The sequence below is a fragment of the Podarcis liolepis genome (assembly GCF_965112155.1).
Source record: "Podarcis liolepis genome assembly, chromosome: 1".
Lineage (NCBI taxonomy): Eukaryota > Metazoa > Chordata > Lepidosauria > Squamata > Lacertidae > Podarcis > Podarcis liolepis.
This window is the reverse complement of record NC_139554.1, coordinates 11,350,124-11,374,448: the sequence shown is the minus strand read 5'-3', so window position 1 is coordinate 11,374,448 and position 24,325 is coordinate 11,350,124. Positions and strand designations below refer to the sequence as shown.

The following is a 24,325-nucleotide window of genomic DNA, read 5'->3' as shown; positions in this document are numbered from 1 at the left end:
GGTTTCTACAGCAGCAACATCGTATGCATCAGGGTCCATAAGAAATATACATTTCCCATGCTTCCCAAGTGCTGGAATACTGCCACAGCAGGAACCAAATGAAAGCTCCCCTGCCAACAGATAAACGTGGATAAGAATAGGACAGAGGGAGCGATGTAACAGTAACGTGGAAGACTGCCATGGGGCAACATCAGTTGTGAAGCAGGCCCCAAACTGAACCTCTGAACCCCTCGTTCCAGCTGTCCCATTGATCCCAACCACTAGTCCTGCTTTGATACATGTCAATGGTTCTGAAATGTCTCTGTGTCTCATTTATTAAGTTATCAGCATCAGATTAGAACGGTGCGGGCAGTTCCCCCGCACAGGGTGCCAAGTCGAGAGAGTGGAAAGAGAGTGTCGGTTTATGCATTGTTCAGGAAGGGGGAAAACACACACTTTCAAAGAAAACGTACACACACCCTTAGATGTTTTAAAACACTTTTGCTTTGTAGACACAAAATAAGGATATACACTGGGTATTTTGTACACTGCTGTCCAAGTCACACAGAAGCAGTCTTAAGAAACAAAATAGAAAAGCCTGCAAGGGAAGGCAAGAACACATAATAAAAGATGACTTAAAAAAAAATATTTACAGCAGATATTACAATTTGTCTGGGGGGTGAGGAGGAGAGACGGCAGGCCGTGGCTCGTGATGTGGGCTGGAAGGACCCTTTAAGATGCTTGCAGATTGTTTCAATTCGCTGGCACTGCTGCGCACCAAATGTGTTGGCCTTGTTAAGACGAGAGCGACAAGCGGCGAGGAGACTATGCAAGGAGTGATACATAAAAACAGCAAGAGGCGATAAACTCCCACGCAATCCAGAGGGAAGGCAAACAGCACAGCGAGAACTAATACGGAGGTCACTTTTTAAGACGATGCTACACAGCTCCTGCCAAAGTCTTTCTGTGGTGAAGGGAGTCACTTTCATGAAACAGCACATACAATTGAGATGCAATCGGTGCACACGCGTCACCATCCAAGCTTGCCTGCCCTAAATTGTTCTCTAAAATGCAATTTATACATTTGCCTGGCAGAGGAGCAAGTTTAGCCCCTTTCCTCCACTGTGCAGACAGCATCTATGCAGGACTGCGCAAACATCCGATCACGTGGAGGTTTCTAGGTCCTCAAAAGAGAGGAGGAGGCAGCTGCAAAAACTGGATCTGCACAATCTGAAACGTGTAGGGTTCCTGTTCCACCCACCTAAGTGTTGGCAAGTCTGTGAACTGAGGCCAAGTGACCAAAGGTTAGAAAGACTTCAAGGTAGAAAAAGCACAACGCCACAGTTTGAGGATTCTGCCTAGGAAATGTGCGCTACACTAGGAGCGGGAGGGAGCCAGGATTCACACCTCGCAATCGAAAACCAACCATTCTCGAAACCCTGTGAGCTCTCGTCATCATCTGAATGCAGAATACGGCAAGCTCCAAATTATTTTCAGGGAAACGCAGCCAAGTGCCTCCCCCAAGGTCACTGTGATATGTTAACAGTAGCAGACAAGGGTGAACTGTGTACTCGCCTTTATTTTAACATTTTCCCTAAGTAGTTATGAAAACAGAAGGTGGCATCTGCTAATCCGTTTGTATTCCCTGAGCTTAGTTACACCGAGGAGGAATGAGCACTCCAAAAAGGAAAGAAAAATAAAAGAAATCTGCGTGTAATATTACATGACTTAGAAATGTGCGAGGCAGGATTGAAAATTCTTAGGCATTCCAAGGTTTATTAAAACAACCTTTCTGCAGCCACAAGACAAAACACACACCTCAGTCCTCCTGCAGCTGAAGGCAAAGGATCACAGCAGAGCTGGTGGCTTGTGAATGCTCCTCAGCAGGCCTGCAAACTTTCCCATTTATGGGAACTGGAACTCAGCGCCAAACTGGATGGGTTGTTAGATGTGCCTTTGCACCTGATGTGCATCCTTTCAACAAAATGAAAATAGCAGTCGCTGGGGAGTGGATACAATTACTGGGATTCCTGCAGGAGGTGTATGGTATTTTAACCCTTTCCTCCCCTGCCGTGGTCTCCATGAAAACTGGTTCTCTGAAGCTGCTATTTGCACTGGGAGGGAACCACCTATTGGCTTTAATTCAATTCCATTTGGGAAGGGGCGAGTGACAAATGAGAACAGCAGAATGAGGCAGGGGTGCCAGGAGAGGGCTTCTATTCCCTGCCCCCACTTTAGCTACAACTTTTAAGAGGACAAACAGCAGCTTGGGTGGGCGAGTTTCATTAGGAAGCACCTGGGGGGTGGTTCAATCCAGTTCCCCCAGTGCTGTGGCCCCATCCAAAGTGTGCCTCCTGTATTGGTGCTCTCTGCAAGAATTTAAAGATCACATACCTCCATCATGACACTGAATTTGGCCCTCAGAATCCCAACCCTTTAAAAAGCCAACCAAGCAAAAAACCCTCAGTGAGCCAAAGTAACACACTGGGGAGGGAGGAGGGGGGAATTGCTGATCCTACGGGACCTCTTAAGCATTTAGCAGCTGAGTAGTGGGCAAACTTCTCTTGCCTCAGCAATGACATACTATTGGATTCAAAATTAAACTGCTAAAGGACCAACAGAAGCCCGAGAATAAAGATTAAACATCTCCCCCAAAACTGCTTCTCCTATTTCTGTAGTTGGTATTTCATACGGATTGGCCAGATTCCATAGCTCTCCCTTCCTCAACCTTGTTGGCTGGGACTGACGGGAGTTGTAGTCTAAAATCAGAGCCTATCTATGCACACCTGGCCCCAAGGAGGCAAGTCTGGCAAGGAGACACGCCAAGCTGCCTGGATTATCCACGTGAAAAGCAGACTGCAAATGCCAGGGCAACTGCATGGACCCTGCCAACCACACAGAAGCAGATAGTGAGATACTGGCAAGCTCACCACCTGGTACTTGGTCCCTAAAAAGAATAATTTGGGTTTTTTGTTTATTTGCTTTTTTAGGAGGGAGCTTGCCACAGCAATCTCTGCCAAAACAGAAGCGGCCACGTACCATCAAAGCAAGAATCTCCATTTTCCAGATCAAGACCTAGTAATTCAAATAAACACCCAGATAAATCCCAGTCAGATAATTAAATGCAGGATGTCCCAGGAGATCTGAGTCACCTCCTTCTGCCATGTCCTACCATCTCCCAGGGACTTGGGAGTCTAGTTCTCAATGAGCTGGCAAATCTGCATCTGGGCTGGAACATCGCAGGCTGAGAGTGGGGGGTGGGGGGCCTCGTCGACTAAACCAGTGGTGCCAGACCTGTGGGCCTTCCAGAAGTTATTGGACTCCAACTCCCATCAGTCCCAGCCAGCATGGCCAATGGACAGGGATGATGGGAGTTGTAGTCCAGCAACATCTGGAAGTCACCAGGTTCCCCAACCCTGGACTAAATACTTCTCCATACAAAAATATATCTGCCCACATAGAAGACCTTCTCCAACATACTAAGTTGTCTGCATGGAGGGATTTTTATCTTTTGCGAGGCCAAGTAGGTCACTATGTAAGTCACCACTTGCAGTCCGAAGTGGTACATCTCAAAAATACCAGCTGAGCGAGAAGAGGCTCTTCTGAATTCGGGAAAGGATTGCTTTCGGTCTCATCCTCTAACTAGGATATTCCAACCTGGAGCTCTGGTAAAAGCAAGCAAGGACATAGAAAAGAGGAAGCTTGACCTTTTGGCATGGACAAGGCCAACATGGAGAACTGGGTATATTTTTGCCTCAACGGGGCGGGGAATCCGTTTCCCACAAAGTCAACTTGGCACATCCTCCTTGCCTGCCAGGCAATAGGGATGAGAACCGCCCCTGTGGTATGCGTCCTTTGGCCACCGGCGAGCAAATATATGCCGTGCTGCTAGAAAGTCAAAGGAGTCAAACGCAACGGCGGGTAAAATTCAGGCCGCAATCCTGCAAGGCCTGAAATGAGGAGGTGGGAAACTATTGGTCTGGTTTAACCTTAGGTTCACAAGGTTTAAAGTTCTGACAGGTTACTGGACAGAGCCGAGAGAGCCGAGCTTGGCCAAGGTTCTCGCACGGCTGAGCCCGTATCGACCTCATTAAATAACATTAAATTAAATTACATTAGGGATGGGGGGGAGGGGAGAGTAGCTTATTTACCTTAAAACAAAGCAAAGTAAAACTTACTGGAGACAAATCTGTCTGTTGTGCCAAGCCAACCAAGACTGCCAGGAGGACAAAAAGTGAACACAACCCCCCGCCCCCGGTGAGGAGCACCATACTCTTAAATTTTAAGTGCATTACAGAGGCATAGGAGCTTGTGAGATGTCCTACAGCCAGCAGCAGGGGTGTCAAGTCTACCCCTTGAACTCTTCTCCCCTGCCAATCCCTCGCTCGCCCTATCCCTATCTTACAGCAGCAGTGAGTGAAGGCCTGGTTTCATTTCCTTGGAGCAGGAACAGCCTCCCCTTACTGAGATGTCCAAACTGTTTCCTGCACCTCTGAGGTCCACACCGTGGTACAGCAACCAACTTTGACAAACCCTTCTGTTGCTTCTTCAAACTTCTTAAGGTACCACTGCTGTCCTCTATCAGATACCTGCCCAATGGTGCTCTAAGCTTAGGGTAACACTGCATGTATTTGGGGGGGGGGGGGCACCAGGTGTTTGGGATTGCTTTCCAAGAGGAGTTGCTTGGGCAGCTTGCATATCAGCTCTGATGTTATTTATTTCAGCATGGAAACACGGACACTACGCCAAGGTCAGCTTTTTCTACGGAGGGGCGGGGAGATGTGCTTTTATCACCCCCAATGTAAACAGCGCATGTCCACAGCTTTTCCACTTGGAGGTTTTGCACACTGTTATGATTTGCTCCTTGTCATATATATGTTTTTATGGAGATATGGCTGAACCAAGAGCAGCCGCAAGGACGGTCCAACACTGCGCCGCCGAGTTGTGCCAGCCATTTTGACTCTTCTCCTTTGTTCCCTGAAACTGATGCTTTGCTGAATCCCTTTCTCATAACATGATCCAGAAACATTTCAAGTATTCGAAAGCCAAACCCCGGTGCCAGGCTACAGGTCAATGGAAACTGACCAGCAAGCAATGGAAGTCAGGAGGGTTTGTTGACATCGCCAGGTTAACTTCCTTCACCGATCCCATTAGGAGGCAATTAGTATCCTTCATCGTCGTCCATCTCACAGCCATAATCTGAAAATACCAAAGCGGAGAAAAATTATCAGAAGAAACAGGATCATTGAGGATCCCTTAGCCTCTACCCCACCCACTCCCAGAAGACAAGACAACAGAAATAGTCCCTCCTAGGAAAATTTACAATGGGGAGGGAAAGGGAAAGCACAGGAAGAAATCACATACAAAAAAGCAGTCCAATGAAACACTTTTTAAAAGACAGAGTGTTTAAATGTAGGTCACAGAAATGAGCAAGTGAGCCAATTTCTGTAGAATCCAAACTGTCAAGTAATTTCTAGGTGCATCGAGGTAAGCAAATTGCAGGTTTTGCTGGAGAGATTAAATAAAAGCTAGCTGGGTTTTAAACTAACCTACCCCAGGAGATCTGTTCCTTAAAAGAGCCTTATGAACATGCCCCCAAAAGTTGAAAGTCTCCCAAAAATGTTTCTAGCCTGCCAGGAGCTGGCAGAGAGCTCTGCCCTGCCTCCCTCAGCCGGCTGCACTTCTACAGAGAAAGGGGCTTCCTCCTCTGCCCCTACAGCCATATGGAACTGCATGCACCTACCTGCGTACAGTCACCTCTGGCTGCCAGGCCAGTGCTTGAATACAAGGCTTAGCTTAGTTAAAATCTGAGGCCTTCTGCTCTCGCTCTCTCTCACTCACACCACACCAAGAGAGAGAGGAATAGTCCTTTCTTTCCATCCAATTCAGGTACCGTATTTTTTGCACCATAACACTCACTTTTTTCCTCCTAAAAAGTAAGGGGAAATGTCTGTGCGTGTTATGGAGGGAATGCCTACGAGTGGCATGCCTACGGATTTTCCTCCTCTAAAAACTACGTGCGTGTTATGGTCGGGTGCGTGTTATAGAGCGAAAAATACGGTACCTTCACAGTTCTCTCCTGTCCTGTCTTGCCTCTGCCTCATTCTGTTATATTCACTCATGTCCACTTTCCCCCTGATAACCCAGGGAACCCTTTTCTCAGCGACACTTAATGGTCAATGGTAACACAGATGTGTGCATGCTGGCTGAATCTGCTTCTGCAGTAAATCATTTAAATTATAATCTGCCCCCCATTCTAAAAGCTTAGGGAGACTTAGGGAGAGATTAGTTTTCGAAAACTGCCTTTTCCAGTTAAAAATCAAATTAAAGTGGCTCCAACTCCGCTGGCTTAGACCTGATTTGTTTGAACCTCTTTACATTTAGGCTTGCAACTTGCATCAGATTAAACATCCTCCAAATGCTATTGCACATATATCATGCTCTTCCTTCAAAGAGCTCAGGGTGGCACATATGGGCCTGCCTCCTTCCTTCCTTCCTTCCTTCCTTCCTTCCTTCCTTCCTTCCTTCTTCCCTATCTTCATTGGGAAAGTTAGGCTAAGAGACAAGCTTTTGAACTTGGATCTCCCCAGTCTAAGTCCAACACGCTAACCACTATACCACGCTGTCTCTTCAAATGTATGTAGAAATGATTGCCAAAGAGTGTAGCTCTATTTGTAGCTGCTGCTGCATTTTCTTTTCTTTCTTTTTTTTACAAACAGGGTTTTAATTGGTTGCAATTTTACGGATGTGCTGAGCATATGGCTAAATGCTTTAGTGGATCATGCAATAACACAACTCTCTCCCCCTCTTGATGGAGATGTTCATCTCTAGGGGTATACTTTAATCTTGATTTTCTTATCAGTACATTTCTCTGCCTTCGATATCTGGCTTTCAACATCCCTAGGCTGACTAACTAACTGGCTTGAGCAAATAAGGAGGGCGTTAAAATGCACTGACAAATTTCCAAAGGATGGGAATTGCATGGCTCTAAGAGTCACAAATGAGATGGTCGGCTGGCCTGCATCGTGGTGCAATTGAACACTTGGTGACGCAATGCAAATTTGTGATGCAAATTTATCAGTGTTTGCATAACAGGGAGACAAAAATATGTTTAGAATGGTTTTAAAAACAGTAATAGAGGAGAAATGATTCACCAAGCTCTAACTAATTTTGTACGGTTACTAGTACTGATACTATTTAATATACAAAATTATTATCATTACAATTCTTTCAGCTTCATTCAGCCCAGGCACACATCCCTGGCTGCATTTCTCTGGGAGTGCAATTCTAATCATATTTCCTAGAGGAGAAAGAGTTTCCTGCAGTCTGAATGACCCCTTTCCACTCAGATCAAACCACTCTGTTGTGATTATTCTATAGACCATGCACAAAAGCTGAAAATGGCACCAGTGCGAAATTAAGGGTGTTGAGACGATGGCGCAGTAAATAATCAACACTCCAGCATCAGCCTTCTCCCCTTGACACTGTCAGGCACCACAATTAGTGGGTTCTGTGTCAAGTCTTTGGCTATACATATTTACACTGTAACGAGAAGTTTCCGTGCAGCAATAATGCTGTACCCCCAAGTTCGGAGTGTATTCTCAGCTCTGTCTGTAGACGCTGGATTCAATCGACTCGATGGCTCCCACCGCCGAAAGACTGTCTTGCTAAGAAATGTTTATGAGCGTTACTCAAGCCTGGAAGTACTGTCATGGTGTACATCACAACAACAGAAGAAGGTAGGCAGCCTAAATCCATGGTAGCCCCATGGGGTCCTTCTGTTACCTGCACTGATGAAGACGTGCAGGAGCTGGAGAGAAAGGTATCTGGAACATTAGTATAGAGCTGCCATTACTGGGGTAAGGAGGGGTTTTGGCCTTTCTTTAAGTGGATGGGTGTTTGCAACGGATGAAGTTAAGACCTACCATTTCCCCCCATCAGCTGTAGGGCACTCATGCAGTGCTCCTCTTCCTCCTCGACTTCTTCTTCTTCCACTTCTTCCTCATGGTTGTACGAGACGGGCCCGGATTCTACCAATACGTTTGCTGGCTTTTCAGCTGCTTGGGCCTCTGTCTGAGTGCTTGGAAAGATTGCCTGCAAAGGATAAGAAAAGCAATAAGAAGAAGAAGAAAAACCTAGACCCATCGCCTCTCACCTTTCCCCTTTAAAATCCCCAACTGAAAGGAAGAGAAAATCGCTTGGCAGATTCCTTATTGTCCCCCTATCAAAGCTCCTCGTTAAGAAGCTTAGAGCTATTCTGGGGGATGCTCCCGTTCTCCTGTGCAAATTCAGAGTTGTTTGGATATTTCAAAGCATAGCCAAAGGCTGAATGAGGAAGATGTTGCAGGTGGATATTAGCACGTAACAAGGTACAAGCTCTTAAAAGCGACACTATTTGGGGAAACTATTTGGGGGAAATTGTAAGTGTTTTCTCTCAATAGGTTTGCCTTTATCCAAACCTTCTGAGGTGCAACAATTGTGTAGGCACAAATGAAACAAAGTGATGTGCACAACGCCCAGTGAATTAGGTACCATTCAGCTGCAATTAGAGAAAGAGTTAACAATTCATTGTGCAATTTTGCATCCAACTGTTTAATTAGGAGGAGGGCCACAACTGATTGGTGCAACACCTGCTCCAAGTGCAGAATGAATCAGAGAATTACAGAATCATAGAGTTTGAAGGTACACCCAAGAGTCATGTAGTCCAGCCCCCTGCAATTCATTTTATTTCCTTTTTAATTTGTATACAGTCGTACCTTGGATCCTGAATGCCCTGGAACTCAGATGTTTTGGCTCCTGAACGCCTCAAAACCCAGAAGTGATTGTTCTGGTTTGCGAACGTTCTTTTGGAACCCGGACGTCCGACAGGGCTTTTGATTGGCTACAGGAGCTTCCTGCAGCCGATCAGAAGCTGCGATTTGGTTTTTGAACGTTTTGGAAGTCGAACGGACTTCCGGAACGGATTCCATTCGACTTCCAAGGTACGACTGTACTGACTTTCTGCATTACTATACACAAGGAGGCTTACAGCAACAAGATATACAACAAAGAGCACATGAACTGATCCAATACAAAAAGTCATAATAAAACAAAACTTCAAAATGTTTGTTGGACCAGAAGTTTGGCAGCATGAGCAGCCGAAGCCAGATGATGGATGGGGATGGGTTCAACCTTTGGCATGTGACCTATGAGGATTATGAGAAGACTCATGCCTGGGACTTTTTGAAGCTCTTGCCAAATGGAGCAGAGCAAAGAGAGGCAGGTTGGACCAATGGGCTGAACTCCTAATTAGGCAGTTTGATCTGCTGTAGAGGCATCGCTGATACTCAGTGAACTGGCAACCAGACCATCAACTCTCATTTGACACCAAGGGGATATTTACAAAGAGAGAGGTACAACGTACAGAAAACAGGAAAATAAAAGCAAGCTTCACAAGACTTCTAGCAGTGCAAGCTTTTGCGCAACTGCTCTGCCAGGGGATGTGCTGTGCTCCCATCTGACTGGTTGCCCCAGCTACTCTGGGTGCCTTCCAACATAAGAAAACATCAAACATTAAAACCTTCCCTATACAGGGCTGCCTTCAGATGTCTTCTAAAAGTTGTATAGTTATTTATCTCCTTGCATGAGCACTAGGCACAACCATTGGTCTTTAAGGTCACTTGGCTGCCCTGTGGAGCCCCTCCAAAAGACAAGAGACACATCTACTATATATTTTGGAAAGCTGTTTGCCTGTTCACTCTGCATTTGGACACCTATTAAGGTACGGCAACCTCATTTTGCATGGCGGTTCCTGAGATCAAGGAGTCAGTTTTCGTTTATGTTTGGATACGATAAGGCAGCGTTCGAATCAAGATGGCAGAACCTTTCAAAACTGCACTGATTTTTTTGTTTTGTTTCTTAGAATTTCTGAGCTGAAAGCTGGGTACAAGGCTGTTAGTATTCTAATAATAATAAATACACAGTGAAGCAAAGCAGAAGCAGATAAGTTCTCTTGATTAACGAGGTGCCAGTTGAAACCAGAACTATTCAGACAATAAAGAACTAGTGCAGGAGTTGGCTAGGATATGGCTGTAGTTCAGGCTTCCTCAACCTCGGCCTTCCAGATGGTTTGAGACTACAATTCCCATCATCCCGGACCACTGGTCCTGCTAGCTATGGATCATGGGAGTTGTAGGCCAAAAACATCTGGAGGGCTGATGTTGAGGAAGCCTGGTGTAGCTGGTTTCCAGTTATCCCATCCTGCCAGCTGAAAGGCAGAGATCTTCAAGGACAGCTCCAAATAATCCTAACAGCAATAGGTCAAGAGGATAAGAGCTTTTCCCTTTCATGTTACCTCTGCTCTTGCTTGCCAAGACAATTATGCAACCCCAGATCTCCTGTACTCCGCTGCAGGGAATTCAGGTATCAAAAGAAACAGACAAGGCAGTAATAGTGGTAGAAGAAGCGCCATCCCCGTTTATATTAATTGTTATGCCAGGAGTTTCCATCTGCCTTGAATGTTTTCACAGAGGAATGGCTGAATTTAAAAGAGCTACAATTGAACCATTATTTTAAAAAATTGCACAACCCTAATTAAAACGTGACCTTCTTCTAATTATCATGTCCATTTCCTGAATGTCTCCGTTCTAAAAATGTGCAGGTTTTTCTAATGAGGGTGCATACAAAGCAGGAAAAAAATAAAATTATTTCCCTTGACATGAGCGCAAGCTGTTTTTGGAGGGGGTGGAGGATGGAATCACGTGTTCTTGATCATTTTAAATGTGAAGCTGTCAAAGTCCTCTTTTAGCAGAACTTCCTGAATTGGTTTCTGAACTGAACCGAAGTTTGGCTTTTAAATTCACACGAAGGATGTGTGTGCTTTCTTGACCCACTTCAGAAACAGCAAAAACATGTCAAGCCGTCAAATCTAGCTAGCAAAAGTTTAGAAAGGTGCAAGAGTTCAGAGATTTATGCCTAGGGGTTGAGTAAAAGCGTATTGCACAAATTTGCAAACTACCAGTATGCACTGGTTTGGTATTTTAGTTCAGCCAGTAGTTACAGTGTGTGGGGGGGGGAATAGAAGAGGCACTTTGTTTTATTCTGGGACGATTTTTTGGCTGAGGTCCTACTCAGTTCAGAATCATAAAGCTAGAAGGAACCAGCGGTCACCCAGTATCCCATTCTGCCTCACAGTGCAAAAGAAGCAGAGAACAGCTGGATGGAAGAAAAGGGCTTACAGAGCAAATGTAAAGACTCGGATGACTCTCCAGGTACTGGGATTTTTAGAAGGTTCAAACAAAACACTGTACCTCTTCTGTTGCAGGCTTTTTTGCTAGCTGCGTCGAAATCAAGGGTCTTAACCTGAACGGAAGAAGAATTCAAAATGTTAGACCCTGTATGTGAAACAGAAAGGAAAAGGTTGAACAAGTCTATCTAGAAAATGTTTAAGAACCAGTTCAACTGGCCCCCTTCCTGCTACAAAATGAAAAACAAAGATCCCACGGAAAAGCGTCTGACGAGAATTAGGAGAAAGATCAGCCAGTAACAGCTCAGTTAACAAACCACCGCCTAATAATAAATTCACATCAGGTCACTCTGCACCAACAATAAAAACCTTACAGGATCAGGGTCCTCCCGCATGATTCTCTATATATTTGGGTTTTCGGTGACCCATTTTGGGCTCTTAATCTTTTCCTAAGCTGCTTGAGACTTTGTTGTAGTAAGTCAAATAAATAAACAAGAAAGACCTGGCAGAGTTGCAAGAAAGTTCACCTGAGAGCAGCGTTAAGATTCCTGAAGCCCTGGAGAGTAATACTCCGAGGGCAGCTTGCTATGGAAACAAGGCGTGGCGTTATACAGAAGCAACAGCCAGCCTGTCTTGCATGGCAATCCATTTCTGGAGTAATACCGAGGACCCAGAGGAGGTTCAATTTGCTACCTATCTTCTGAACTGGCCCAATAAGTAGTTGCAAAGGCACACTTTGAAGCATATTGCCTGCTCCTTCGGCTGCTTTAAAATGTGTTACAAAAACACTTTATCTCATTTAAAATTGAATTTATTTTAATTTTTGCTAAGCATTTGTCTGCAGGCTGCAAATATGTGAAGGGCTGATTGTGCAGAAGGTTATTACAGCAGTATTTTCTATGTATATAATTACAGTAAGCTACCCTAAGACTACAAGGAAGGGAACAAAATGCATTAAAAATAATCATTAAAAAAAGTCAGAGGAATCGGTTTTATCCAGTTCTCTGTGTTCTTCAGATTCACGGTGTCTTAGTGCACACCGATGAGCAGCATCCAAAATGTTACGGCCGCTCAAACAAACAATGGAAAACCCTGCAATGCATTTCCGTCCCTTGGGCTGTGGGTGTTTTGCTTTTAAAACTCCAAATTCTGTTATCTGAATAAATGTGGTCTGCTTAGCTTGCATAATTTAAATGGTTTTCAAGTAAATACCCACAGGATTTTCAAAATGTTTGGAAGGTTTTTGGAAATGTTAACCCACGTCATGGAAGGCAAAAGAATGGAAATGTGGGTTAGATGGACTGTGCAGGGCACCTTCCTACTAAGCGATGGGAGATTTGTCGTTATGAGAAGCAGTAGCAACAACATGGCCTAGTTGATTCCTAGCGACATTTAAAAACGTGAACCCATCAGTCGGACAGGGGCAGAACCGCTGGAAAACAATACCCAGAAGGATGATCCACTGTGATTATCCCGTGAACCGCCCTGAGATCTTATGATGAAGGGTGGTTTATAAATCTAATAAAGAACAAATAATAAAATAAAATAAAATAAAATAAAATAAAATAAAATAAAATAAAATAAATACTACTCTGAGATATAACCTTTGAGAAATCTAATTCCCTTCTAAAGCCATATTCCCTGCCAAGATCCTGATAAAAACTGTACACCAGAGCCACCAAAGCAGTCTGGCCCGCTTCCTCTATTGATATTTCAAGAAAAGAAGATACTGTTAAAACTTGCCCCCTTAATACAAAGCTGAGGTGACCAACATGAGTCTGCCCCCGCCCCGCCCCCCCCCCGATCAAAACTCAGTTAACAAATCCTTCTCCATGGCCTTGTAGCAAATCCCTCCCCACTGTTAATCAGTTCCCCATTAAGACTATTCATGACACCCCTAAGCTAGCTCCAGTTTGAACTGGGCTCTAGACCCCGGTTTAAGGGGAGCCGTCCCTATCAGGGAAGCAGGTAGCATTGTGGTCTAAACCACTGAGCCTCTTGGGCTTCCCGATCAGAAGGTCGGTGGTTCAAATCCATATGACGGGGTGAGCTCCCGTTGCTCGGTCCCAGCTCCTACCAACTTAGCAGTTCCAAAGCACACCAGTGCAAGTAGATAAATAGGTACCGCTGCGGTGGGAAGGTAAATGGCGTTTCTGTGCGCTCTGGTTTCCGTCACAGTGTTCCCTTGCACCAGAAGCGGTTTAGTCAACCCCATAGTCGCCTTTGACTAGACTTAACCGTCCAGGGGTCCTTTACCTTTTCCCCACCAGGGAGGGGCTTCTCTTCCACACCCACCCTTTGTTAAGCGTCGTAAGTGGAGTGCCAGTTTGCTTAACTGCAGTTCTCACAGGACTTTAGGGAGCAAAGTTACGGCCTACCAAGAGGTAAGTGCAGCATAGACAGCTAGAGGGTGATTTTAATGGATAATCACTTAGTTGCATCTTCACATCATTAAGCATCAGTGCAGAAGACATTAAAGGTCTTCGTTTTAAAAAAAGGGACAAGAGTGGTGGTGATTATACTGATTAGCCACTGCAACCGGAATGTGCTGGCATCATAGGAGAAACCACACTTCCCACCGATACCCTGAAGACATCCTCGCCTCCCAATTAGGAACAAGCTGTTGAAGAAGTCCCCAGGGAAACCAGAATCTGTTGACATTTGTTTTACAGACGAGGAGGGTTCATATGCACCCTGAAAGTAGTTAGGCTCCGCTGCAGTACAGAGAATATTCCACTTTCCTTTTAAGTAAAATGGTGCAATAATTGGTATTCCCTTCCCCTCCAACCCAACTACCGAAATATATAAGGAACTGTGGTGTGAGCAGATTACTGACCTTCACAAATAACTGGTTAGATCCATTTTTAAATTTCCACCCAAGGAATGTTGTTCCCCACCTCATGGGGAATCTTGCAAAAGCTTGCGTTTATCAATAAAAAGATAAACTACAGTGCAAAAAGGATAAGATATTAAGATAAACCTAAGAAAAGCTTAAACAAATCCTAGAACACACATAGCAACAGCCAGTAATAAAGTATTATAATAGAAAATTAACAGAGAGCCAACCACCTTCTCTGCTTGCACAACCTGCAATCATCTCCTGACTTCTCAATGAACTGGAAGGTAAAAAGTCCAGCAACCTGTTTTCCCTAGTGACCAACCAGGTGGTGATGGGAAACCCAAAACAAAGATAGCCCTTTCCTGCTCATTTTCGCTTCTTCAGATGCAGAAGGTGCCTGCCTCAGTCCACAGCTGGCAGCTGGATGGAGAAACAGTCTGATGCAGTTTAAGGTTGCTTTCTGCTTTCCCAGAAACTGTATTTAGTGGCACGCAGCCTCTGTTCCCCAGACTAATAGTCATCAGTAGCCATATCCTCAATGAATTTATCCAACCTTCTTTACAAGCGGTCCAGCTTGGTGGCAATCACTACATCTCAAGGTAGCAAATTCCACAGTTTACCTATGCACTATGTGAATTCGTTCTCCTTTTGTCTCTCCAGAATCTCCAGTGTTCACTTGGAGGACTCTGGAGTCCAGTATCTCTAGCATCTAGTTCTCTCTATCCATTATCTGCAAAGCGTTGCATCGTTTTATAAATCTGTCATGCCCCCTGCTTGTCTTCTCTCCCCCTCCAAAACTGTACTAATCGCCAGATGATGAAGGGTTTCATAATGGAGAAGCTGGGATTGGTGGCTGGTTGTAAGAAGGCAGTGTGAGCTCTGTGGGGCACAGCCCCATTCGTCCTTATGGACCCACGGCCTTCCGCTGCCTTCAGCCTCTTGATTCTTCTCATTTTCCTTTTGTCCCTCCTGGCCAAACTGACTTCCCTCTGAAGGCTCTTCCACAGAGTGGGGATCACAACAGAAAAACCCTGCTCACTGTAGCCTCCCAAGGCCACGGCAACAAAAGCAGGACCTCTGTGGCAGATTTCAGAGCGTGCAGGGTGGAGAATGCCACATAACCTACGGGGCCGCCTCTCCTGGTATGCCCCGCGGAGGATCTTAAGGTCCACAAATGACAACATTTTGAAGGTCCCAAGTCACAAGGTGGTTAGGTTGGTCTCAACTAGGGCCAGGGCCTTTTCAGTACTGGCCCCGACTGGGTGGAATGCTCTGTCACAAGAGACTAGGGCCCTGCAGGACTTGACATCTTTCCACAGCGCCTGCAAGACAGAGCTGTTCTGCCTGGCTTTTGGTTTGGACTCAGTCTGACCCTTATGTTTCCCTCCCCTTATGGTTTTGACTTTTAAAATGAGGCTGCTTTTTAAATTGCATTTTAACCTGCATTTTAAATTGTTTTTTTCTTTTTCTTTTTCTTTTTTCTTATTATGTTTTTACTCAAATTTTATTGGTGTTAGCCGCTCTGAGCCTGGCTCTGGCCGGGGGAGAGCGGGGTATAAATAAAAAATATTATTATTATTATTGTTGTTATTATTATTATTATTATTATTATTACATCAGGAGTCCTGGGCAGCAAACCGGGAGCACCAACAATAATTTCACCAATTTATTTCCCTCTAAGGCATTACACACAATACTGCTTCTCCTCTCCCTACCCCTCCCTCCCTCTCTCTCTTTTTTAAGAGAGGGAAAAAAGTTTATGCCTTTTGGCCGATCACATTCTCCACAGGGAGCAATTCTCCCTTTTACTGTACATGATGTACAGAAAAGTTTTCACAGTGCTGGGTATTCTTGCTGGCACTTTTTTTTTTTAAATACTGCAAATGCCCTGACCTCCTTACAAGAAAGCAGCCTTCTGCCATCCCGCCATATGGAATCGTAAATGGCTGGCTGCCATGGCTACAAATATTGGCTCCTTCCGCTGTCTCGTTTAACCAGCGAGGGCTCAGTTACCGAGAGATATGCCATCACTGGGGGGAAAGAAAAAACAAACAGCTGTTTTCTAGGCTGAGGTAGAAGCAGACACTGCTCTTCAAGCTCAAAGAACCCCTGAAAAGAAGAGCCCAAGTCTTTTATTCCAACTTTTCAACAGACGGGTCTTGCCGCAGTTGGCACAAACCACATATGTTTCTTTGATTATTCAGATTTATTATTATTATTATTATTCTGGGGAAGGGCAAAGAGGAGCCTAATAAAATTGGGTAGATTCAGAACAGACAAAGGGGGAGCAGGTTTATGGAATTTGCTGCCGCAAAATGTGGTAATGGGCACTAGCCTAGGTGGCTTTGAAAAGAAAATATATAAGTCCATGAAGGATAGGTCAATCCAATGGCTAACAGCTATGACATTAATAATATATTATAATAATAATAATTTATTATTTCTACCCCGTCCATCTGGCTGGGTTTCTCCAGCCACTCTGGGCAGTTCCCAACAGAATATTAAAAACACGACAAAACATCAAACATTAAAAACTTCCCTAAACAGGTGACAAGTGGGAAGTGCAGCATGGAGTGGTCCTGTACTGTGTTCCAGACAACTCACCTCTTCCAGGATACTCTATTACAGTGGTTCCCCCAACTCTCCTTCTGAACCACTTGTAAACTGCTGAGGTTCTTGGTGAACTACTTAATGGTATTTCTTCCTGTTGCAGTAATTCTAATGAGCAGTGCTAGGTGCTGTATAATAATAATAATAATAATAATAATAATAATAATAATATATTATTTATACCCTGCCCATCTGGCTGAGTTTCCCCAGCCACTCTGGGTGGCTTCCAACTGAATATTAAAAACAATACAGCATTAGACATTAAAAACTTCCCTAAAGAGGGCTGCCTTCAGTTGTCTTTTAAAAGTAAAATAGTTGTTTATTGCCTTGACATCTGCTGGGAGGGCGTTCCACAGGGCAGGCGTCACTACCGAGAAGGCCCTCTGCCTGGTTCCCTGTAACCTCACTTCTCCCAATGAGGGAACCGCCAGAAGGCCCTCGGCGCTGGATCTCAGTGTCCGAGCTGAACGATGATTTTCAATTCTATTTCTACAGTCATGCTGTGGACCACTTAAGTGACAGTCATCTGCAGACCACAGTTTGGGAACCTCTCGCTCTATTGCAGTTCTCTTCCCCTCAATCCCGATGATGAGGGCTATTTTAGAAGCCCCGTGTTCCTAAGCAGTTGGTGGAGATCAGAATGGGAGAGCATTCCTGCCTTCATGCCCTGCTTGTAGGCATCTCAAACGCATCTAGCTTGCTGTCCATTCTGGTAAGGAGAAAGCTAGACCAGCTGGACCTTTGTACTGGTCCAACAGGCTTCTTCTTGTGAAGGGTCTTTATTCCAGAGGAGATACCTTGCAAAATTTACTGTTGCTGTATGCTATATTTTATTGCACTTTCCCCCACATTGGAGTTCTTGCAGGACGCGCCACTGTCTTGTACTAAATTGAAATACTTCTAGTTATTATTCATGGCTAATGAGCACAGTCCTAAGCACTGGAAGCCCCACAGCTCAATTAGACCTAAATCCTAGTCAGTGCCCTTACAATTTATGCATGCACATCCACCCACACTGGGGGAGGGGGTGTATCAACAGTGCTCCAGAAGAAATGATGTGAGTTGATAAAATAACCGATTGCCAAAAATAAAGGCCCAGAAAATAGGAAAATCAACTAACAGTTTTTTGTTGTTGTTTTTTAAAGTTGATTAACCAACCACCTGTTGTCTAGCAGATTTAACTCAAATTGGGATAACACCAAAACCACAGGGGAAATGCTGAATGTAGTGAACGATAACTTACTAATGAAATGCAAAAGGCTACATTGTGATTTCCAACTGCAATAAAACAATGGAACCAAAACAGCTTCAAAATGAAGGTGAGCACACCCCTAAGTCACAGTCCCACTGTTGAAAATTTGCCCCATAACAAATTAATCAGTCTACAACTGTTGATCAGTCTACATTTAAACTGCTTGGAGCTTTGAAATGAGTTGGTTTAAAGAAAAAACCACCCCAAAAGCAATAAATTGGTTGAACCAGCTTGAACGCTATCTAACTAGCACCCCGTCAAATGAGCTATTTAACACTGAGAGCTGACAAAGCTGACATTCTCCTGACAAAACTGGGATGAAATTTGTCACTGTGTCTGCTCACCGCTGAATCTGCTTAGCTCATGTTCTGTCTTCAATTGAGCTGTAGAAGATAACATCTAAGTTTGTCCTCTAGCTTAACAACTTAAAAGAAGATTCAATATAATGGATTCTGACAGGGCTGAAGCGCGCATAAATTGAATTGCCAAAGTGAACAAACACGGAGGGTAAGAAACAACAACAGGCAGGCTGCGGTAAACAGCTGCTTTTATTTGCTTTCATTCTATAAGTGAAAATTAGACCATGCAGACACCCTGGGAGCGGCCATGATATGAAAGTTAAATTAAGAGGCTCCATTTTGAAATAGGGTAAAGGGGGATGGAGCAAGGGAGAATCGTGTTAGCCACCCTGATCCCCTTGGATGTGAATGAAGGGAAAGAGAAAAAAATTCTTTTGAAATTTCATTCTGCTACCCAGGGTGGGAAGCCCATCTGTTCAAACTGTGGGATGTAAACACAGGAGCAGTCAATGACAACATTCCTAGAGTGTACATGTTAGAACATGGGGAGGGATGTCTGTCCAGCAAGCAGGTAAACTTCCTGGGGACGGACTTCCTCCGCATGTGACCAGAGGTGGGTGTGGCCTCACCTGTGCAGGTAATGACAAAAGCACAGGGCAGGCAGCCATCTCTCTCTCTCTGCCATTTTCCTTCGATGAGGAAGCATCTAAAGATGCCCTCTTGGCTCTCAGCCAAGAGAGGAGATAAGGTCTATCTTGCAACAAGATAGATTCTAAATACATGTAACCTTTTAAAGCCTGTCTACCTTCTGGGATCATGTTGTGAACAGAACATGAGTAAACTCTTTTATACTTTTATAAAGACTGTGTTGTGTCTTGTATTTTAAGAGGGAACAAAGGGGGAAATTACCAGAGTAATTATTATAGAGGTTCTAGCGAACCTGTGCACACATTACCGTTGCGAACTTAAAGGGGAATGTCTATAAACTCTGCTGATATTTTGGGAACTTGTTAGCACAAGTTGAATAAGGATATAATTAGTCAATATATCCTCTCCTGCACCCCAGAACATTCCCACACAAACAAGCTCAAATGAGACTGGGGGACATAGTTCAACCTAAGGACCACATTCCCTTGTGGGGAAGCTCCCAGTCTACATGCCAGTGATGGTGGAGCAATGGATGCAATTCTCGCCCTTGCGGATGTTACATTGAAGCCATTGGAAAAGGCAGAGGTTACTCTACATGTGTCATGGATTGGTTGAAGGCACCAACCTGGGGACTCTCCAAGGAAAGAAGGCTCCGAGCCCAGGGATTGGTAGTGGGACAACAATGAGTGGTCAGAGGGAGAAGAGGGGAAAGACTGGGAGGAGATGTCATAAGCTGAAGAGATAACAGGGCTCAGTGGGCTGGAAGTGTCTGTGGCAGAGAGATGTCCAGAATAAGAGGCAGAAGCTGAAGTAGGAAAGGAGTGAAGCTAAGGGGCAGAGATGGGTCAGGCTGGTGAAGAAGCACAGGGGGTCTCCTGCTGCAACAAGCTCCCCTCCCCTCTGGTCTCCAAGAACCAGGAGAGGCATGAAGTGGACGGAGCAAAGGCAAAGACGCCAGTGTAGTCTCAGATTGTTTGGGGAAAACCCTGGAGAGGAGGAGACCTAGGCAGCTGTGGGGTGGCAGATACCTTCAGTCTCTGCAATTGCCTCACAGGGCCAAGATCTACCAAAGAAGAATTGCTGTGCTCATTAGGCATGGTGCTCCTGAGCCGAACCTGTTTCTTCTAATGAAGAGTTAACTTCACTTACTCTGGGTGATTTATTGCTGGTTCGCTCCTGACAACATGCATATCTTCAACCAGGCAAGGAAAATACATTATCACAGTTGAAAGACACATTCCAAACCGGCAGAAACAGCTGCGGCAGGTGTAGAACTGGGTTGGTGAAGGGCAAGCCCTGGAGAGGGGAAATGGTCTAGACTCTGGGGAGGTTCCCAGGGGCCAGACTGAGAGGCCTGGAGGGCTGCATTTAGCCCCAGGCCTGGGGTTCAAACCTAGCTATGTATAAGATGGAAGTGGGAGGAATTTTTTTAGAGCCAGCTTTTTTAAAAACAAAGGGAGGGCATGGAAAGGTAAGGGAGTGGCATAGCAAGGGTTCAGCTCCCCACACATATTCCACTTTCTCTACTAATCAGACGCATTCCCTCCATCTCCACCCTGCTTTATGCTTGATGAGGTCAGGCCGACTTAAATAAAACAGTTCTGCTGCCATCACATCTAGTTTGAGCATGAATGGGGATGCAATCCCCAGCATGAGAAATCTCTTAGGCATGAAAATAAAGCCAGGCACCTTTGCCATCTACCAAAAGTCTTTCTAATCCCACTAAGAGCAGACAAGCATATTCTGGTAATTCCTTATTCCTAGCTCTAGGTTCTCCAATTTGTGCTTTTCTAAGAGTCAGAGAGAGGGAGGGAGAGATCTTAATCTTGAATAGCACTGTTATACTATGTGAACCCCTTATTCCACCTGTTCATTTAACAGCATAATGGCAGCAAGGAAGAATTGGATTTTCCAAAGAATGCATGCTTTCTGTCAAGCACTCTTATAATGGAGTTCTATATTCTCTTGCTTCTCAACGAGAGATCTGCAAATCACAGACAGCTCACCCAATGTCTCCAAGTGCTAAACCACTCACCTCTTCCCTATTCCCCCTGACCCTGCACCATACTTTGCTGCTCATGATGGCAGCTACGGACTAGTCCCATGTTTCCTTCCAATACCATACATGCATGCATGTGGATGGGCAACACTGCCAAGCAACAAGGAGGCCAGTGCAAGCAACACCCACTGGGTGCAGCAGGTACACCAAGCAGTTCATGGGCTCCAGAACAACACTGCAATGCAACATTTTCTCTGGGGAACATTCTTAGGTACCGCTTTCTAAGACTTACAGAAATAGCCTATCACTATAATCTGTATTACCAGCACAATTTAAGTCTTGGCTATAAGTGGCGCCACTGAGACATAAAAGGCTGGCACAGATCAATGCTTGGTTAAGAGAAGGTTTGGCATGGGCCATGGAATCACACACTCCTTCCACAGCCCCCTTCTGCCCATCTTAACCATGACTAGAGGTCTGCTCTCAATCTCTTAGTTGTGTTTCTTATGCCAGCACTGACGCTAAGAAGGTATGCTGAAGCTCCAGCAAATGGTTACAGGTTGTCCTTCTCCAATATGGTGGCCTCCATATTTGGACTACAACTCCAGTTGCGCTGGTTGAGAATGACCAGAACATCTGCAGAGCTTTCTTCTGGGTAAGATTATCTTCCATGAACATGGTTTTAATAGTGAGTCTGTGAGTGACTGTGGAGGCCAATTCTGGATCCACAAGTCCTTCCACAGTGGGGACATAGGTTTCTGGGTGGGAGTTGATCAGGGTGAGGGTTTGCAAAACGTGCCTTCCTCTTAGAACGTTTCTCCCTTTCGTGCTCAGTTATAGCGTCTTCAAAGTCCATGATACCTTTGGTAAAGGCTGTTCTTCAGTTGGAGCACTTGCAGGCCAGTGTTTCCCAGTTGACAGTGTTTATACTACATTTTTTTAGATTTGCCTTGAGACAGTCTTTAAACCTCTTTTGTTGACCACCAGCATTATGCTTTCCATTTTTAAGTTCGGAATAGAGTAGTTGCTTTGGAAGACAATAATTAGGCATCCAAACAACATGAGCAGTCCAACAAAGTTGATGTTGAAGAATCATTGCTTCAACACTGGAGATCTTTGCTTCTTCCAATACACTGGCATTAGTTTGCCTGTCTTCGCAGGTGATGTGTAAAAACTTTTGGACACACGGTTGATGGACTCTTTCAAGAAGTTGGAGATGCTGTTCATAAGGGGTCCATGTTTCACAAGCATACAGTAAGGTTGGTAGTGCAGTAGTTTTGTAAACAAGCATTTTGGTTTCCTTGCGAACATCCCGGTCCTCAAACACTCTGCAGAGCACCAGGTTTGTGAAGGCTTGTATACGTAATGAAATAGCCCAACTGTAAAACTGTGTGGAGAATTCAATCATTTAAAACTGTATGTAACGAGATACAAAATTTCTAAAAATCAAGGAACAAATTGTGCTCCTTGAATTACGTTAAGGCTTATAGCAGAGCAATCTTAAGTGCAAGATTAACCACATTAGTGCTTTTAACCTCCTGACAAAGTTAACCAATATTTGTGTTTTTTAAAAAACAAAACAAAACCCAGGCCTCATAAAAAGAATATAACGAGGGAAAAGACGAAAAGGAAAAACATACACTAACCATTCATTTCCAGGAACATTCTACAGGGATTGTAATTATCCAAAGGTGATGCAAGATTCATTGCAAGCACTTCCTCTCTTGAAAGCACTTCGATGGCATAGCCATAATCCCCCCAACTCTATCAGATAACATTAAAAACCTCTTGCTGGCAAACACACAAAAACACAGAACAGGGGAGTGGGTAGTTTTTAAACAGTAACTGTGAAGTAAAAGAAATGGTTGAAAAAGATATTTCTACCTGCATGTGGTAGGCAGCACATTAAAGAAAAATACCCACAACCATCTGGAAATCAACAGAACTTGGACTTTGTTTTGAGATTATCTTTCACTCGTACCTAATTATAAGCCACAAATCATTCCTTCTTGTTTGCAATTTATAGCATCCGATTAAGGCAAATCTCTTATTTAAAAAGCAAACATTTCTCTAAAATTCCTGGCTAAAGCCATCTAATCAGATAGCTTCAAAGTGCCGCCCTGGAAAGATTGCCCACCTTCCTCCACAGAGGGTTGGAGAGAGAGAAAAAGCACATACACCCGCTTTAACACATACAGTACTGTTCTGTGAAAGATACACAGAATCAAAGGAAATGTCAACAAATGTTTTTAAAGTATGTTGTCCCTGAAGTATACAGTCACCGAAAAGCATAATGAATCCTAACTCCTTTCCCAAATCAAGTCTCTGGGAAATAATCAGGCTTTGGCACAAGCAGAAGGAGAGAGTTATCAGCAGGAAAACTCTGAAGTTATCTTCAAATATCTGAAGGGTGTCACATGGAAGATGGAGCGAGCTTGTTTTCTGCTGCTCCAGAGGGACCTGAACCAATGGATTGAAATTACAAGAAAGGACATTCTGACTAAACATTGGGAAGAACTTTCTGATGGGAAGAGCTGCTCAACAGCGGAACAAAATTCCTCAGAGGGAGATGGACTCCTCTTCACTGGAAGTTTCTAAGCAGCAGTTGCATGGGCACCTGTCATGGATTCTATACCTACAGTTTCTGCATTGCAGAGGATTGGACTAGGTCAGGCATGTCCAACAGGTCAATCGTGATCTACCAGTCAGTTGCGGGACGTCTGTGGTCGATCTCCCCAAAAAAGAAAAAGAAAAGCTCAACAACTCTGCCTCCCTAAGAAAAAGCTCAACAACGTTGGTCAATCCAAGGGGTAGATCACTGCCAATTTTTTTTAGTGGGAGTAGATTGCAGTCTCTTGGAAGTTGGAGATGCCTAGACTAAACTAAAAAGCAGACACATCACCTTGCCAACAAAGGTCCGTATAGTTAAAGCCATGGTTTTCCCAGTAGTGATGTATGGAAGTGAGAGCTGGACCATAAAGAAGGCTGATCGCCGAAGAATTGATGCTTTTGAATTATGGTGCTGGAGGAGACTCTTGAGAGTCCCATGGACTGCAAGAAGATCAAACCTATAAATTCTGAAGGAAATCAGCCCTGAGTGCTCACTGGAAGATCGTGAAGCTGAGGCTCCAATACTTTGGCCACCTCATGAGAAGAGAAGACTCCCTGGAAAAGACCCTGATGTTGGGAAAGATGGAGGGCACAAGGAGAAGGGGACGACAGAGGATGAGATAGTTGGACAGTGTTCTCAAAGCTACCAACATGAGTTTGACCAAACTGCGGGAGGCAGTGGAAGACAGGAGTGCCTGGCGTGCTCTGGTCCATGGGGTCTCAAAGAGTCAGACACGACTAAACGACTAAACAACAAGATTAGGTGAACCTTGGGGGTTCCTTCCAACTCTACAGATCTTTTTTTAAAAAAGCCTTTAAGAAGCACCTTAGAGTTAGCAGCAAGGATGCCTGCTGAGTCGCCAAT

General features: G+C 44.5%; 1 protein-coding gene across 2 annotated transcripts in view; it reads right to left on the bottom strand.

Moving 5' to 3' along the window:
• Nucleotides 1-465: 465 nt before the first annotated feature.
• Nucleotides 466-24,325, bottom strand: part of BRF1 (BRF1 general transcription factor IIIB subunit) — a 199,194-nt gene continuing 175,334 nt past the window's right edge. Inside the window, exons 16-19 of one of the 2 annotated variants that reach the window (XR_014529466.1) lie at nucleotides 11,268-11,319; nucleotides 7,905-8,073; nucleotides 3,340-5,178; nucleotides 466-2,721 (exon numbers count right to left, since the gene is read on the bottom strand). Coding sequence is in view for 1 of the 2 variants with exons in the window: in XM_083518401.1 (XP_083374527.1) it covers nucleotides 5,141-5,178; nucleotides 7,905-8,073; nucleotides 11,268-11,319 (259 nt within the window). In the remaining variant the exon portion in view is untranslated. Of the gene's footprint in view, nucleotides 5,179-7,904; nucleotides 8,074-11,267; nucleotides 11,320-24,325 lie in introns of both variants that reach the window. The other variant, XM_083518401.1, reaches the window with a different exon arrangement.